The sequence below is a fragment of the Littorina saxatilis genome, linkage group LG17 (genome assembly GCF_037325665.1).
Source record: "Littorina saxatilis isolate snail1 linkage group LG17, US_GU_Lsax_2.0, whole genome shotgun sequence".
NCBI lineage: Eukaryota > Metazoa > Mollusca > Gastropoda > Littorinimorpha > Littorinidae > Littorina > Littorina saxatilis.
The window spans coordinates 15,828,512-15,844,720 of NC_090261.1; the positions used below are offsets into that span (position 1 = coordinate 15,828,512).

General features: G+C 41.9%; 1 protein-coding gene across 1 annotated transcript; it reads right to left on the minus strand.

Moving 5' to 3' along the window:
* Positions 1 to 1,141: 1,141 nt before the first annotated feature.
* Positions 1,142 to 15,922, minus strand: LOC138952548 (adipocyte plasma membrane-associated protein-like). The gene is made up of 9 exons (XM_070324230.1): positions 15,779 to 15,922; positions 15,358 to 15,453; positions 13,037 to 13,152; positions 10,596 to 10,694; positions 10,068 to 10,184; positions 7,781 to 7,952; positions 6,403 to 6,537; positions 4,277 to 4,469; positions 1,142 to 4,147 (listed from the first exon to the last, which is right to left on the minus strand). Exons 1-9 carry the CDS (start codon positions 15,889 to 15,891, stop codon positions 3,938 to 3,940), a joined length of 1,251 nt encoding a protein of 416 aa, XP_070180331.1. The 5' UTR covers positions 15,892 to 15,922; the 3' UTR covers positions 1,142 to 3,937.
* Positions 15,923 to 16,209: the final 287 nt, after the last annotated feature.

A 16,209-nucleotide genomic window follows, 5' to 3' on the forward strand; every position in this document is an offset into this window, starting at 1 on the left:
ACACCAATTAGACACAATTAGTTGAACCACTTCACAAAAATGAAGTGTGTGTTTAACGTAGGCACCTTTCATACTCTCAAACACATACTCGCACGTGCCCGTCCAAACACACAGATGCACACACGCACGCACAGAATGTATGTTCACTTTTCCCCCCAGATAACTGCTAAATGAACCATACATTTCAATTAAACAAAGAATCCAAACAGCACAGACATGAACACATTTAATGGCTTTAAATTTTAAACTTTTCTTCAGTGATGTATTCAGAAGTATTTTACTCGCATTCATTTATTAACATTTAAAAAATCATAACTTTTAGGAAGACAGCTACTCTGTGTGGAATCAATGTTGCCTACCATTGGGTTGTTCTCCAGAGCTGTGTACCAGGGGAAACCATGTTACCAAGTTGACATTTCCTTACTTAAATGCGACATTTTAACCATACATTCTTTCTTTATTTGGTGTTTAACGTCGTTTTCAACCACGAAGGTTATATCGCGACGGGGAGATGGGATAGAGCCACTTGTTAATTGTTTCTTGTTCACAAAAGCACTTATCAAAAAATTTCTCCAGGGGCTTGCAACGTAGTACAATATATGACCTTACTGGGAGAATGCAAGTTTCCAGTACAAAGGACTTAACATTTCTTACATACTGCTTGACTAAAATCTTTACAAACATTGACTATATTCTATACAAGAAACACTTAACAAGGGTAAAAGGAGAAACAGAATCCGTTAGTCGCCTCTTACGACATGCTGGGGAGCATCGGGTAAATTCTTCCCCCTAACCCGCGGGGGGTATTTTACCAATACAAATTATTTCAATAATAAATACTAGTTCAATATTTATCCTTGGCCTGGAGAGAAAGAATTAAAAATACTTGCCAATTGTGTTGGTCTACGTTCAGTAAATTACAAGGGTTTAAAAGTACGTCAACTTCGTAACATGGAAACCAAAAGTTGTGACATGGATTTGAACACTAACAATTGAAAAAAAAAAAAGACCTTCGGACGCTGAAGAAATAGAAGAAAGAAAAAAGAAGAAAAAAACCCACAGTTTTTTGTTGCATGGCTGTATCATTATCTTATTGGAGTAGTTAAGAGTAGAAATAATTAGTATTTAGTGTAGGAGGAGGGTTGGGGGTGGGTAGGGAGGGGGTGGGTATGGTTTACTTTGAGCAGGTCGGTTTCAGTTTTAATAAACAATTTTAGAGAATTGTGTATCTTATATTTGAGTCTTTCGTGTTTTAGACATTGATGCATTTAATAGTTTTAACGAGTTGCCTTTTGTTTTATCATTCTGGTGTTTATCTAGATGTGCTGTGTATCTTATAAGAAGTTCTTAAAAGTTCGAAGTTATTTTAGCATATAGGTTTTTTTATGGTCTTAACAGTTAAACATGTATTACGTTATCATTAAGATTCATGCTTTGTTAGCACTAAGCAGTTGTTTTAATCAGTCTGGTTTTCTCTTGTTTTCATCTTATGAACATTCTAAATGTTAGACTAACTTATTGTCTTGTACAGAATAACAACTGTGTGAATGGTGCTATACTGAATGAAAGAGTGTGACATGAAGTTCTTGTACATCATTGTAAAGAGTGTGAATGACGTTTTAGTTTAGATGTCAAGCGCTTAGAGCAAGCCTTTTTAACGAAAGTTTTTGATTTAGCGCTATATAAATGTTCTTATTATTACTGAGAAAAGTAAAGAGAATACTTTCTAGTTTCCGTTTAATATACGTTATAACCATTTAAAGGACTGAAAATGCATGTCACAAAAGGGCGGGGATGTAGCTCAGTCGGTAGCACGCTGGATTTGTATCCAGTTGGCCGCTGTCAGCGTGAGTTCGTCCCCACGTTCGGCGAGAGATTTATTTCTCAGAGTCAACTTTGTGTGCAGACTCTCCTCGGTGTCCGAACACCCCCGTGTGTACACGCAAGCACAAGACCAAGTGCGCACGAAAAAGATCCTGTTATCCATGTCAGAGTTCGGTGGGTTATAGAAACACGAAAATACCCAGCATGCTTCCTCCGAAAGCGGCGTATGGCTGCCTAAATGGCGGGGTAAAAACGGTCATACACGTAAAAGCCGTGGGAGTTTCAGCCCATGAACGAACAAACAAACAAGCATGTCACAAAACAGTACCCAGCTCTGGAGAATAAGCCATAAACAAAAAGATACCCACAATGTATTGGCACACTAACCAGATAAACAGCTCTACAGCAATGCTAAGTCAACAACACAAAACAAAACATTTGTTAAAGGACAAGAACAGGTTTGTTTGCAATCAAACATGGGATCTTTACTGAAATGAAAACTAGTGGTTTATCATGTATATACCTACATTTTAGCGCTGATTTTGACAGACAAAGCCACAAAACCCCTTCAGCTAGGGCTTTTAATTTTACAGAAAATCATCAGGACCTTTTATTTTTCAAATACTGAAACTGTTCGTTTCCTGACTATTTTGCTTAACTAGGTATTCAAGTGGACTATAATTTTTATAAAAACAATGTCATGCATAATAAGGTGGTAGTTTACAGATGTTCAAAGTTAATTATCTGGCATGAATGCTGACAACGATATGCAGCACATTAAACTGTATATTTGAGCAGTTATGCGACTAAACAACAAAACAACCTGCAAGTTTCTTGTATGAATAATAATCTCACAACCTAAAGTTACTAATCCTCCTAACTTTTCCCTGACTTCAACCCTGAACAGACAATCCCAGGTACAGGTACACAGTATCTTCCATTTTTCACTGAATCAGTCATTGAATCAGCCATTGAATCAGTCATTGAATCAAGTCATTGAATCAGTCATTGAATCAAGTCATTGAATCAGCCATTGAATCAGTCTTTTGTTTGTTTGTTTGCTTAACGCCCAGCCGACCACGAAGGACCATATCAGGGCGGTGCTGCTTTGACATTTAACGTGCGCCACACACAAGACAGAAGTCGCAGCACAGGCTTCATGTCTCACCCAGTCACATTATTCTGACACCGGACCAACCAGTCCCAGCACTAACCCCATAATGCCAGACGCCAGGCGGAGCAGCAACTAGATTGCCAATTTTAAAGTCTTAGGTATGACCCGGCCGGGGTTCGAACCCACGACCTCCCGATCACGGGGCGGACGCCTTACCACTAGGCCAACCGTCCCGGTATTGAATCAGTCATTGGATCAGTCATTGAATCAAGTCATTGAATCAGCCATTGAATCAGCCATTGAATCAGTCATTGAATCAGTCATTGAATCAGCCACTGAATCAGTCATTGAATCAGTCATTGAATCAGCCATTGAATCAGTCATTGAATCAGCCATTGAATCAGCCATCGACACATTCATCTTTCCATCCACTCCACCAAACAGGGATTTATGCCGTAATGTTATTAAAACCACTTTGATCCTGGCAGTCCTAAGGCTCTCTGGTGTTATGTATCATGAAATATTTACAGCAAAGAGTTGAAATGCCCAACAGCAAATAGCCATACGGCTGCTTAGAAGATGCAAGAGAATATGCATCACCATCCATGGCACAACAGTAAACAAAACAAAAAAGCAACAGGACTTGCTGCAAAATGGATGTACAGTGGTACCTGCGATGAGAGGACACCTGCCATAAAAAGATGCCTTCAGTTTTCCCTTTTTCTACTATCTCTATCAAAATATACCTTTCATGACAGGCCACCTGCAATGTAGGGACACTTGGCTAGTCCCAAGGGTGTCCTTTCATTGCAAGTACCTGTACCACTGTAACCGCAAAACAATTGCAACAGCATGTGAACAACCAAACACCTCTGTAAATCAACCCCTGAATCAAATCTAGGTGAATCTGCAGCATAGCAGATCCCATCCCTCTTATTAGAACTATGATAATCCTTCGCAATTTAACACCTCTATTGTCAACCTACAAAAAGAAGAAATTTACTTTTTATTAAGATAGACTCTGCTCAAGTAAGGGAGATAATACGAGCCAAGGTAGAGAACTCCATCTTTTTCCTCAGCCTCACTGACGGCAGGTACTTGTTTTCCGGTGGGGTCGTGCAAGGTGCGGACGATTTGTCCGTCCTTGTTCAGCTCTACCAGCAGTCCATGCTTGGGGATCAAAGACATCATGGTTTCTTGCGACACCAACTGCAATTAGAAAGCAAAAACGCCTCTGTGGTTTGATCAGCAGTATAAGGATTTACTTTCTGGAGTTACCTTTGTGGAACAATTTAAACTCACTCACTCCACACCCTGCTCCTCCCCAAAATACTTTACCTTGGCAATGAGAGATCTCAGCAATGGATAGGGAGCGGCAAAGTCAAGCAGAGAAAATTGGTCAGCACGACGGATACTGGCCATCCCAACCCAGTACGTGCCACGGCCTGATCTTCGGATGTTGTCTGGCCACCCCGGCAGATTGTCTGCAAAAACATCCGTCTCACCCTTCTGCGGTCCCGTCAAATGATACCTGTGACAAAAATATAGGGTGACCCCCAAAAATGCAACCCACACAAATGTTAATAACTTCTACTTCTGTTGATCGAATTACTTTATTGTACATTAAATTCAGCTGATGCATGACCATTCGACAAAGTAACTAGTTAATAGGTCAAATGGTCTGACTTTTGTGCACTTAAAAAACAATGTCCAGAATTTGAGGATCGACTCATCATTACGAGGTTTGAAACTGCACAAAAGAAACACACAGAATCTGAAATAACTACTTGTTTTCAGCACTGGTTGTTTCTATGTGATACCAACATGGTTTTACTCACTCTTGGTAGCATGGGAAGGTCCTATTATCGGTAGCGTCTTGTGACCCCAAACCTACCATATATAAGTATAATGTTTACGCAAATTTCACTAAAAGTGTTTTTTCCTTCAAGTAAACTCATTCCAGTTATATAGACACTGCAGCCATATTTACAACCTTCAGTTCAACACCGAATTAATTTTTGAAATACAGCAGTCCCTCTCATGAATGGACACCCTTGGGCCATAGCAAAACTGTCCGTACATTGCAGGTGTCCGGTCACGGGAGGGCCGGGTGACCACACCACCCCCCTCCCCCATACACTCACACAGAGACACACAAACAACAGGATTGAGTCTATGCTAATCACTTCTTGTGGCTACTAAACAATAACAATAAACTCCTAATACTTCTTTAAACGTTCTGTAAAAATGATTTGTATGAAAAGTGTTGAAAAGAAGAGATAAAATAAATCCTCAAGGCAGTGAACACACTCACCATGCACTGACATACGAAAGCAGCCACACAAACACAGCACAGAGGAGCGTGTGCAGATGCTTTGCAAGAATAAGCTTGAAAACTAGTTTGAATAAATAGCAGCAGATAGAGCTGCATGTCATAATCATGTAATTTATTTTCTTCTTGTCTGGCTTTATTGACTGCATGCCGATCATGTGGCATGGCAGTGACTTTTCACTCTTCAGTCGGAAATACACCGTACATAACACAGCTCCCACTCTCCCTCACTAATGCCTACCCCAAGCTGTGACAACTGATGCTTGGAAATTGTGTGGAAGAGTATGTACACCTCTCTATTTCTCTCCAATGCTCTTCCTGCTGACATGCAGTGACACCGGAGACCCCACTGAGTTTTGCCAGCTACCCCTCAACCCCCCCTCCCTCTCTCTCATTCCCTCCAGCCATGTACTGTTTGGGGCTGTGGCCAGAGAGGCCAGCTGCACTGTTCACTCAGAGCAAAACCAGTTGACTGTGTCTAACTTTTGACAAAGCAAGACAACTGAAGGATTCACAGATTAGGCAACCGACTCACTGGTCAAGGCTGAGGGGAAACAAGAGTATCTTGTCAATGAAAGAGGTTACACACAGACACACGATGCTGAGAACCGTGGCCGTTTTTTCACTCTCTTTTGCTCAGGACCTTCATCGACTGTGGTTTCTGTTGTTTACGTCTAACAGACAAGAATAAAGAGCACAGTGCAGTTTCATGTTGGCATCTTCGCATGTACTCCACTCCTGACCAAAACTACCCTCCCTCCTGATGGGTACACGTGCACTCAAGTTATCAGTGACTGTCATCACACCATTGCGGCTGTGATCCTACCAAGAGCCGGACTGCTCTGTTATCGATTTTGTTGTGGTGAAAATTTGACGATGGTCTGTCCGTACATTGGAGGTATGACCTGCTGTTGGGACCGAAAATGAGTGTCCGCGTCCACGTTTTGCAGGTGTCCGTTTAAGGGGGGGGGCAAATATAGAAGGAAAACACTCCGTGCCGAGCAAATGTGTCCGTACATATCAGGTGTCCGCTCACGCCGGGGGCCGTACATAGCAGGGACTGCTGTACACACATGTACATAACCACCCCCATACATACCCTAACTTGCAAAGCCTAAGGCCTGCTACTCACCGCATGATGCGAGCCTTTGTAGTTTCGGCCACCAGGATATGAGACTTGTCACTTGAGATAGCCAGACCGTTGGCAAACGCAAAACCGCCAGCCAGCTCCTTTATATGCATGGTGTTTGGGTCGTATGACAACAGCCTGGCAGAACGTATACCAAACAACACTGTATTACATGTATGCAGGGTCCCCACTGGTTTTTAGAAACAAAATTCCATGACTTTTCCATGACTTTCCATGAGCCTCAATAACATTTTCCATGACTAGATCCACAGGTCGCCATTTCCGAACACGCAAACATTTTACGTCTTGTCACTGCCAGTTTTGACACTGGCTTGCTTTACACTGAATTTGAGTCAGTTTCTACGCAGTGTCTCTTCGACAAGCAAGTCAAGCATTTGCTACGCAGTCAGATTATCAGTAATGTTTGCTGCTCCTGTCATTTCACTAAACTGGACCAGCCACTGTTTGTATCCATCTGCACTTTCGTAAATTCCGTTTCGTAACCGTCACTGTGACTTGAACTGTCATTTTTTTCACCGCGATACACAGTTCATTGCGAAGATCTTCCTCGGTAATTCGTTCCAATTCCGCATACTTTTTGTTGTCAAGAAACAACTCGAAAGAAAGTTTCAAACTCATCATCCTCCATCTTGCTTGTCAAAGCGCTAAAGTACTTTATCGATGCAAAAACAAAAGCAGAAAACTTCGACGAAACCGACTCAAATGCAGACGACACGACGAGATAACGGAAGGAAGTGAGCCTCGCTTTGGCTCAAGTGCCGTTAAAAATACTGTTATTCTCGTATGCAAATACGAACGAGAAGTTGGTCATATGAACAAGCCTTGTGCTGGTGACGCAAATCGCCGCTGGCTGGCAAAGGGGGGGGATGGCTGGGCGACGAAAATCGCCGCTGGCGTGCTAAAGGTTAATTTTTTTCTTTCTTATTTTTGTTAAATTCCATGACTTTCCATGGCTTGAATTGAAATTCCATGACTTTCCAGGCCTGGAAAATTAAAAATCAAATTCCATGACTTTCCAGGTTTTCCATGACCTGCACGAACCCTGTGTATGTTACAAAGGTCCTGTCATCACAGGTACCACAGTAATTACAAGCATCTGAAATTATTTACAAAGAAAAAACAGTGTCTTAATTCCTAGTCTCTTTCTTTTAAACAAACGAGGCAGCAGAACCCCCCTCCTCCTTTGAAAATATGAGAAAATCAAGATTTGAAAAGGAGAGCCGTCTCAGAATGGAGGTAAATCTACTGATAAGTCTCAAAACTGATTGTCTTGAAATAGGGTTCCACTTTACACTCATATTTTGACTTCATTCTGAGAAAATAAAAACAGCGGTGAAGTATACTGAAGGTCACACCATACCTGCCTGACATGTCAGCCTCCAGAAGGCAGTAGCGGTTGTGTCGGCGGTCCCAGCGCGTGCTGGAGTCTGTGAAGTAAATGGTTCCATCCAGACCTTCTTCAACGTCGTTGAAAAATTTGGGCAGCTGACCGGCCATGGGGGTCTGAGAGGACAAGACGTCGTGAACGTCACCTGTGGATTTGTTGGGAACGTTAGAAAAAAGTGAGATGAATTTTTTCAACAATGGTACCGGACTTTCCGGACTATCTTCTTCTTCTTCTGCCTTCATGGGCTGAAACTCCCACGTACACTACGTGTTTTTTTGCACGAGTGGAATTTTACGTGTATGACCGTTTTTACCCCGCCATTTAGGCAGCCATACGCCGCTTTTGGGGGAAGCATGCTTGGGTATTTTCGTGTTTCTATAACCCACCGAACTCTGACATGGATTACAGGATCTTTTTCGTGCGCACTTGGTCTTGTGTTTGCGTGTACACACGGGGGTGTTCGTACACCGATGAGAGTCTGCACACAAAGTTGACTCTGAGAAATAAATCTCTCGCCGAACGTGGGGACGAACTCACGCTGACAGCGGCCAACTGGATACAAATCCAGCGCGCTACCGACTGAGCTATATCCCCGCCCCATTCCGGACTATAAGGCGCTTCGTTATATAGGGCGCAACCCCCACTTTTGAGGTAAAATTGAGAAAAAACATAACATTAGGCGCTTCCGGTCTATAAGCCGCACATCAAAGGAAGAATACAGAGTGGAAATATTTGTGCTCTGTGTGTGCCCGAGATCAAAGGCAGGTCCATTGTGATAGTTGGGTGGCCTTGTTTACAAACACGACCTTCTTCCCCAGGGTCAATGACCCAGTTTTAGCTATGAGAAGTGGTTCCCCTTTCATATCTGAGAGAGGAAACTTTCCCTGCACCGGGTCAATGACCTTATCTATGATCTATGAGAGGGTCAATCTCCTTTCACCTCTGAGAAGAAACACTGGTGTGCCGTGAGATCAAAGGCAGGTCCTTTGTGACAGCTGGGTGGCCTTGTTTACAGACAGGACCTTCTTCCCGGGGTCAATGACCCAGTTTTATCTATGGGGGGTGGTCTTTTTGATGTCTTGAGAGGAAACTTGGCCAGGGTAGTACTTGTAGCTGAAACATGCATTATCACAAGTTGTTTGACTGGTACTCAGGCGGTCTCTTTGATGTCTGAGATGAAACTTGGCCAGGGATTTCTATTTTAACAACACATAGGGGCTTCTGTTCCATAAGCCCATAAGCCCCAGGGGTCAAGATTGAGAAAAAAAGTTGCGCCTTATAGTCCGTAAAATACATTTGAGGTAGCTTACATCTACAGTGCAGCTTCCCCTTTCACTTGATGTCTTCCCCTTTCACTTGATGTCTTCCCCTTTCACTTGATGTCTTCCACTTTCAATTGATGTCTTCCCCTTTCACTTGATGTCTTCCCCTTTCACTTGATGTCTTCCCCTTTCACTTGATGTCTTCCCCTTTCACTTGATGTCTTCCCCTTTCACTTGATGTCTTCCCCTTTCACTTGATGTCTTCCCCTTTCTCAACATGCAGATAATCTGCTGGGGTGTTGACGCAGAGTACCATCTGTCACATACCACCCTTCAAGTTATATTATAATATATTGATCAAATTAACAAACTAATATAACATTCTAATTGATAAAATTAATAAACTACATACACATGAAACAGTGAACAATGTATATTTAATACGTCATCACAACCCTATGAGGTATTGAGAATGAGGATAAGCACACAATGAAAGGTTAATAAAGATGTACACAATGCTAGGAGAATGTCAGTATTTCTACCAGCCAAAAGAGAAGCTTGTGTACCTGTGGCAACATTGACTCTGAAGATAACGAGAATGTCAGTATTTCTACCAGCCAAAAGAGAAGCTTGTGTACCTGTGGCGACATTGACTTTGAAGATAACGAGAATGTCAGTATTTCTACCAGCCAAAATAGAAGCTTGTGTACCTGTGGCAACATTGACTCTGAAGATAACGAGAATGTCAGTATTTCTACCAGCCAAAAGAGAAGCTTGTGTACCTGTGGCAACATTGACTCTGAAGATAACGAGAATGTCAGTATTTCTACCAGCCAAAAGAGAAGCTTGTGTACCTGTGGCAACATTGACTCTGAAGATAACGAGAATGTCAGTATTTCTACCAGCCAAAAGAGAAGCTTGTGTACCTGTGGCAACATTGACTCTGAAGATAACGAGAATGTCAGTATTTCTACCAGCCAAAAGAGAAGCTTGTGTACCTGTGGCGACATTGACTTTGAAGATACCCAGGTATGCATCAGCCACCAGCAGGTATCCCTCATGGTCCAACCTCATGCCCAGTGGACGGCCACATGTTGGTTCTGCATCAAAACTGCCTGCACACAGCGTTAACACAAATTATAGGCACGGTACTTTGCAATCTAATCAAAATTGCTTCAATCTGAATATCATCATCATCCTGGAATTTTGGCGTAACTCAAATCTTGTTGATTTTGAAGTTTTTGTGCTTTAGACAAGTTAATCAGTTTTGGCCTTCTGCAGAAACGCTGTCTAAAATGATTTACGCCAAAATTCCATGACGACATCGATATCTGTTTCCTGCACAAGTGCTTGCTTGTAAAAACAGAAAACAAAGTGGCATGGAACTAAGCAACAAAAGAGTGTGGATTTACATTTAGGTAACTATAATCGACAACTGAATACTTTGTTGTAGGCAGACAAAGAAATGTTAAGTAACGAGGAATGCCTTTCGTACAATGTCATCTTAATCCGTTTCTTTTTCTTACCACAGTTTTTTCCCTTGCCGCCAAGTCTGGCCAGCGGGGAGATTTTTCCTTTGTAAATGCTGATGATACGCCCATCAGCTGTGCCAGTGTAAATGTAGTCTGTGGATGAAAAATAAATGAGAATGAATCCATTTTGCTATTACTGTTTCAAGACAGCAGGAAAAAAATGATGACAAAAAAGTACTGTTTCACAAACACACAGACTGATATACAGTCCAACCTGTCCATACACTGTAGAGATAACCCAAGGGACAGTGTAGAGATAACCCAAGGGACAGTGTAGAGATAACCCAAGGGACAGTGTAGAGATAACCCAAGGGACAGTGTAGAGATAACCCAAGGGACAGTGTAGAGATAACCCAAGGGACAGTGTAGAGATAACCCAAGGGACAGTGTAGAGATAACCCAAGGGACAGACCAAAAATGGTCAGTATAGACAGGCTGTCACAATGGAAAGGTTAATGACATAGAAAAGAAACCTTAATAAAAATGTATTCTTAATCTGACAACACTGCTGCATACCATGTGTACCAAATTCAGCTTCAGTAGCTTCACCACCACTACCGTGTTGGCATGAGACACCTGCTTCTGTTGTCAACATTAAACTGCCTAGAGTATAACATTTCCTTCTCAGCATTAGTCATTTTTGGGTAAATGCATATTCAATGGAACCTCCCTTTTAAGACCACCCAATGTAAGACTTCAAGAATTTTATTCTCTCCGATTTTCTGTTCATAATCTCTGTACATTTACTTCCACTTTAATACTCTCTCCTTTGTATGACCTGATTTGTACAACATGTTGAGGTCTTCAAAGGGGGTGCCACTGTATTACCATTCACTTTCTTTTTACATTTAGTCAAGTTTTGACTAAATGTTTTAACATAGAGAGGGAATCGAGACGAGGGTTGTGGTGTATGTGTGTGTGTGTGTGTGTGTGTGTGTGTGTGTGTGTGTGTGTGTGTGTGTGTGTGTGTGTGTGTGTGTGTGTGTGTGTGTGTGTGTGTGTGTGTGTGTGTGTGTGTGTGTGTGTGTGTGTGTGTGTGTGTGTGTGTGTGTGTGTGTGTGTGTGTGTGTGTGTGTGTGTGTGTGTGTGTGTGTGTGTGTGTGTGTGTGTGTGTGTGTGTGTGTGTGTGTGTGTGTGTGTGTGTGTGTGTGTGTGTGTGTGTGTGTGTGTGTGTGTGTGTGTGTGTGTGTGTGTGTGTGTGTGTGTGTGTGTGTGTGTGTGTGTGTGTGTGTGTGTGTGTGTGTGTGTGTGTGTGTGTGTGTGTGTGTGTGTGTGTGTGTGTGTGTGTGTGTGTGTGTGTGTGTGTGTGTGTGTGTGTGTGTGTGTGTGTGTGTGTGTGTGTGTGTGTGTGTGTGTGTGTGTGTGTGTGTGTGTGTGTGTGTGTGTGTGTGTGTGTGTGTGTGTGTGTGTGTGTGTGTGTGTGTGTGTGTGTGTGTGTGTGTGTGTGTGTGTGTGTGTGTGTGTGTGTGTGTGTGTGTGTGTGTGTGTGTGTGTGTGTGTGTGTGTGTGTGTGTGTGTGTGTGTGTGTGTGTGTGTGTGTGTGTGTGTGTCTGTCTGTCTGTGTAGAGCGATTCAGAGTAAACTACTGGACCGATCTTTATGAAATTTGACATGAGAGTTCCTGGGTATGATATCCCCAGACATTTTTTTTTCTTCATTTTTTGGATAAATGTCTTTGATGACGTCATACCCGGCTTTTTGTAAAAGTTGAGGCGGCACTGTCACACCCTCATTTTCTAATCAAATTGATTCAAATTTTGGCCAAGCAATCTTCAACGAAGGCCGGACTTTGGTATTGCATTTCAGCTTGGAGGCTTAAAATTTAATTGATGACTTTGGTCATTACAAATCTGAAAATTGTAATTAAATATTTTTTTTTATATAACGATCCAAAATTACTTTCATCTTATTCTTTATCATTTTCTGATTCCAAAAACATATACATATGTTATATTCAGATTAAAAACAAGCTCTGAAAATTAAAAATATAAAAATTATGATTAAAATAAAATTTTCCAAATCGATTTAAAAACAATTTCATCGTATTCCTTGTCGGTTCCTGATTCCAAAAACATATAGATATGATATGTTTGGATTACAAACACGCTCAGAAAGTTAAAACGAAGAGAGGTACAGAAAAGCGTGCTATGCAGCACAGCGCAACCACCCCCGCGCTAAACAGGCTCGTTAATTTCACTGCCTTTTGCACGAGCGGCGGATTACGGTCATTGTGAAAAAATGCAGTGCGTTCAGTTTCATTCTGTGAGTTCCACAGCTTGACTAAATGTAGTAATTTCGCCTTACGCGACTTGTTTAAATTCCCATGAAATGGGCAGCCCCATACCAAATTCATGTGTGCGCGCTGGTTGGTGTGTATTCATATCACCAGTAACCAGACTTCACCCATTTTATAATCCGACACCATCTGCACTCACTTCCATCTCTCACAATGGACTCTGGCCCCTTTAACTGATTTTCAAACACTCGCTCTGCTTGCGTCAGTTTGTCGTTAGGTTCCAGCGGCCCGGTCCAAGCGGGAGGGGATGGAAGACTGAAATGAAAAATAAAAGTTAGGAACAAGAGACTGCAGGTGAGAAGAGCTAGAACAAGACAAGAATGAAAATGTACCCAGGAGAAAAGAAAGTGCAAGGAACAATAGAAAGTACGGTCAAAACCGATACTTTTTATTGTTCCTGGTACGTGTGTTTTTTCGGGCGATTACGTTTTCATTGTTATGAAAACATAGAAGACATCTTCCCAATACTGAGTGAATCTCTCTTCACTATTCTCTCTCCCATTACACTCTGTTTTTTAAACTGCAGGGTACATTTTGCTCTACTCAGCTGACAATGGAAGAAAAATCTAAATTGTAACAATTAAATCACAAGAAATTGCAAAAGTTGAGTTGATAAAAAGAGAAAGTAAAAAGCAAACCAGAGAGGGTACCCAATGGGAGAAAGGCTGTGATGTGGGAGGGGGTGTGTGTGTGTGTGTTGTTGTTGTTGTTGGGGGATAGTAATCATGTGCATAAATTCAAAGAAAGCTCTACCCATGCTACAATCCCAAATAAATTATTTCTTTTTCAACTGCCAAGGCCTAATTCCTTGCATGTCTTTGTTATGTTTTTATGAACCAAGTGGGTGTCAATTAACTAATAGTTTTATTTTCTCAATCATCTTCAGCGCTGACATTTGTACTACTGTATTGTAGCCTATTCTTATGGTAGAGAAGGGTGCTCTCAGAGCATGTAAACAATAACAATAACAATAACAGCACTTTATCGTCCATTAAAATATTACATAAAAATGGAACATTTTCTTCGGCACACCCTGCCTGCCTGTAAGTGTAAATGATTATAACAACAATTGTATAAGACAACACATATAAAACATAGGTTCACGTATGTAATAACATGCACGCCTATCATATTTCAAAAATGGAAGACACTCAGATGGTCATTTATACCCCAGCCTTACTGGACAAGCATTGTGCTACATGCAACACCCACTAGGGTAGTAATAGTACTCGGACCTCTCCTTTTCACTCCCAGTCACACTGATCTGTCTGTGAACACCTCAAACCCCACAGAACCTGTGCCACTGGCACATGAAAAATGACTGGCACTATATCTCTAAATCACCATACATCCAGGTTTTTACTTTGGATACAGGATAACAGGGTTGGACCTAGGGTATGAGAGGGAGGGGCTTCCAAAATGAGGCAGGGGTACAGGGGCTGGCCAGATTGTTTTACTTAACACTTTCTACCCCAGCTATGTTGACCAAGTTTTTTTTAGCCGAGACCAGCTGTGCTGCAGCAGGTCACTCAGAATTGTAGTAACTGTGTAGTAACTGCATATCAACATGCTGGAATGCAGGCGTTAGATGGACGTTACAGGAAGCGACTGAAGCTAACAGTCTGAGCGGATATATCCGTACCTGGTAAGATAGAGCCATATGAGTGGGTACGGATATATCCGTACCTGGGAGACAGGTCACTCAGAATTGTAGTAACTGTGTAGTAACTGCATATCAACATGCTGGAATGCAGGCGTTAGATGGACGTTACAGGAAGCGACTGAAGCTAACAGTCTGAGCGGATATATATCCGTACCTGGTAAGATAGAGCCATATGAGTGGGTACGGATATATCCGTACCAGGGAGACAATGAGTTAAGCATTTAAAAGGGGTATTTTGTGTCTCTCCTTGAAAAAAACCCACATTTGCCAGGTAAGGGAGGAGAGGGGCAAGGGACAGGGGAAAGGGAGGCAGGGAGGAGGATGAATGTAGAATAAACGAGTCAAAAGTGCATGAGCTTCATTAGGGTTGTGCATGAACGTTGTTCATTGGAATGAGAAAGCAAAGAAGTGTACTGTGCATTCAGACTTGAATTTGTGATCCTTGAAGGGATAATAATGAAAGGAATAGAAACAATTATGAAGCCGTTTGAGAGACCACTATGAGGTACATGTTGTTTAACATCTCACTCACTTCCTCTCTCTTTTTGGAAGAAAAATCGAAAAAACAAACTTAGCGACTAGTTTTCTGGGAAGATGAACCAAAATTAATTCAAAATTAAAGTTTTACTATGGTAATATTCAAGTTTCTTCTGAGGATGAATTTACGTTTGTGAAGAAGTTGAAGTAAACAAGAGATGCTGGGATAAGCGATGAACATGAGGACGAGTCGAGGATGCAAAACAAAAGAACATACCGGTACATGTAGGCCTACACACACACACTGACATGGAACTGACCTGTAGGCAACCGGTTCTATTGGAGAAGGAAGAAGGGCAAGAATACAAGTCAGGAGGACGCCAGCTACTGTAAAGGCTATGAAGAATACACTCCACCTGACAAAAAACAGATAATTAAAAATAAGCACAGCACTGGCAAGAAGGGAACCACATTTAAATCTTTTTAAATAATTTTTCCTGAATTACAGGAAGAAGATATCAAGAAAAAATTCCATAGTAGGAGACTTAATTCTCTCTCTCTCTCTCTCTTTTATACAAGATTCATGGTCGGCGACAGGCCCTCGCAGGGTAATGAAACTCAGGCTTTTTCTGTGTGCCAACCATGTTTTGCGTTGTTGTCGAGCAGACGACACATTCTCACACATGACACAACGAACTGCGACGGCTGCGCGGTTAGCGCATAATCAACAAACATGCTCACCCCTGTGACGATCGAGCCACAAGCTCTGCATCCCTCTTCTCTTCCTTAAAATCATCAACTGTGGCGCTTGAATCTTCTCCTCCTCCGCGTCGGCGACGAACCATCTCGTCCATTTTGCAAGTAGAAAGGAAGGGAGATGACTGAAATCCTTCTCTGGAAATACATCGCGAGTACTTTCCCTTACGCCACTTTCGCTATTGTCCTTCGCTGACAGCATCGGCCCACTGTTGGATTTTATTGGGATTGATATCATGTCACCTTCACAATCCAGTCTTCTGTTTTTCTACAGACGTATGATATGGGCAGGTTGCATATGAGAGGTGAGGGCATAAACAATTGCTGTAAATGCGGCTAACCTTTATTTTATTTTATGCGAAATACTTCCCCGTAAGTCATCAGATAACAATTGGGGTAATCTTGAACTTTATCGT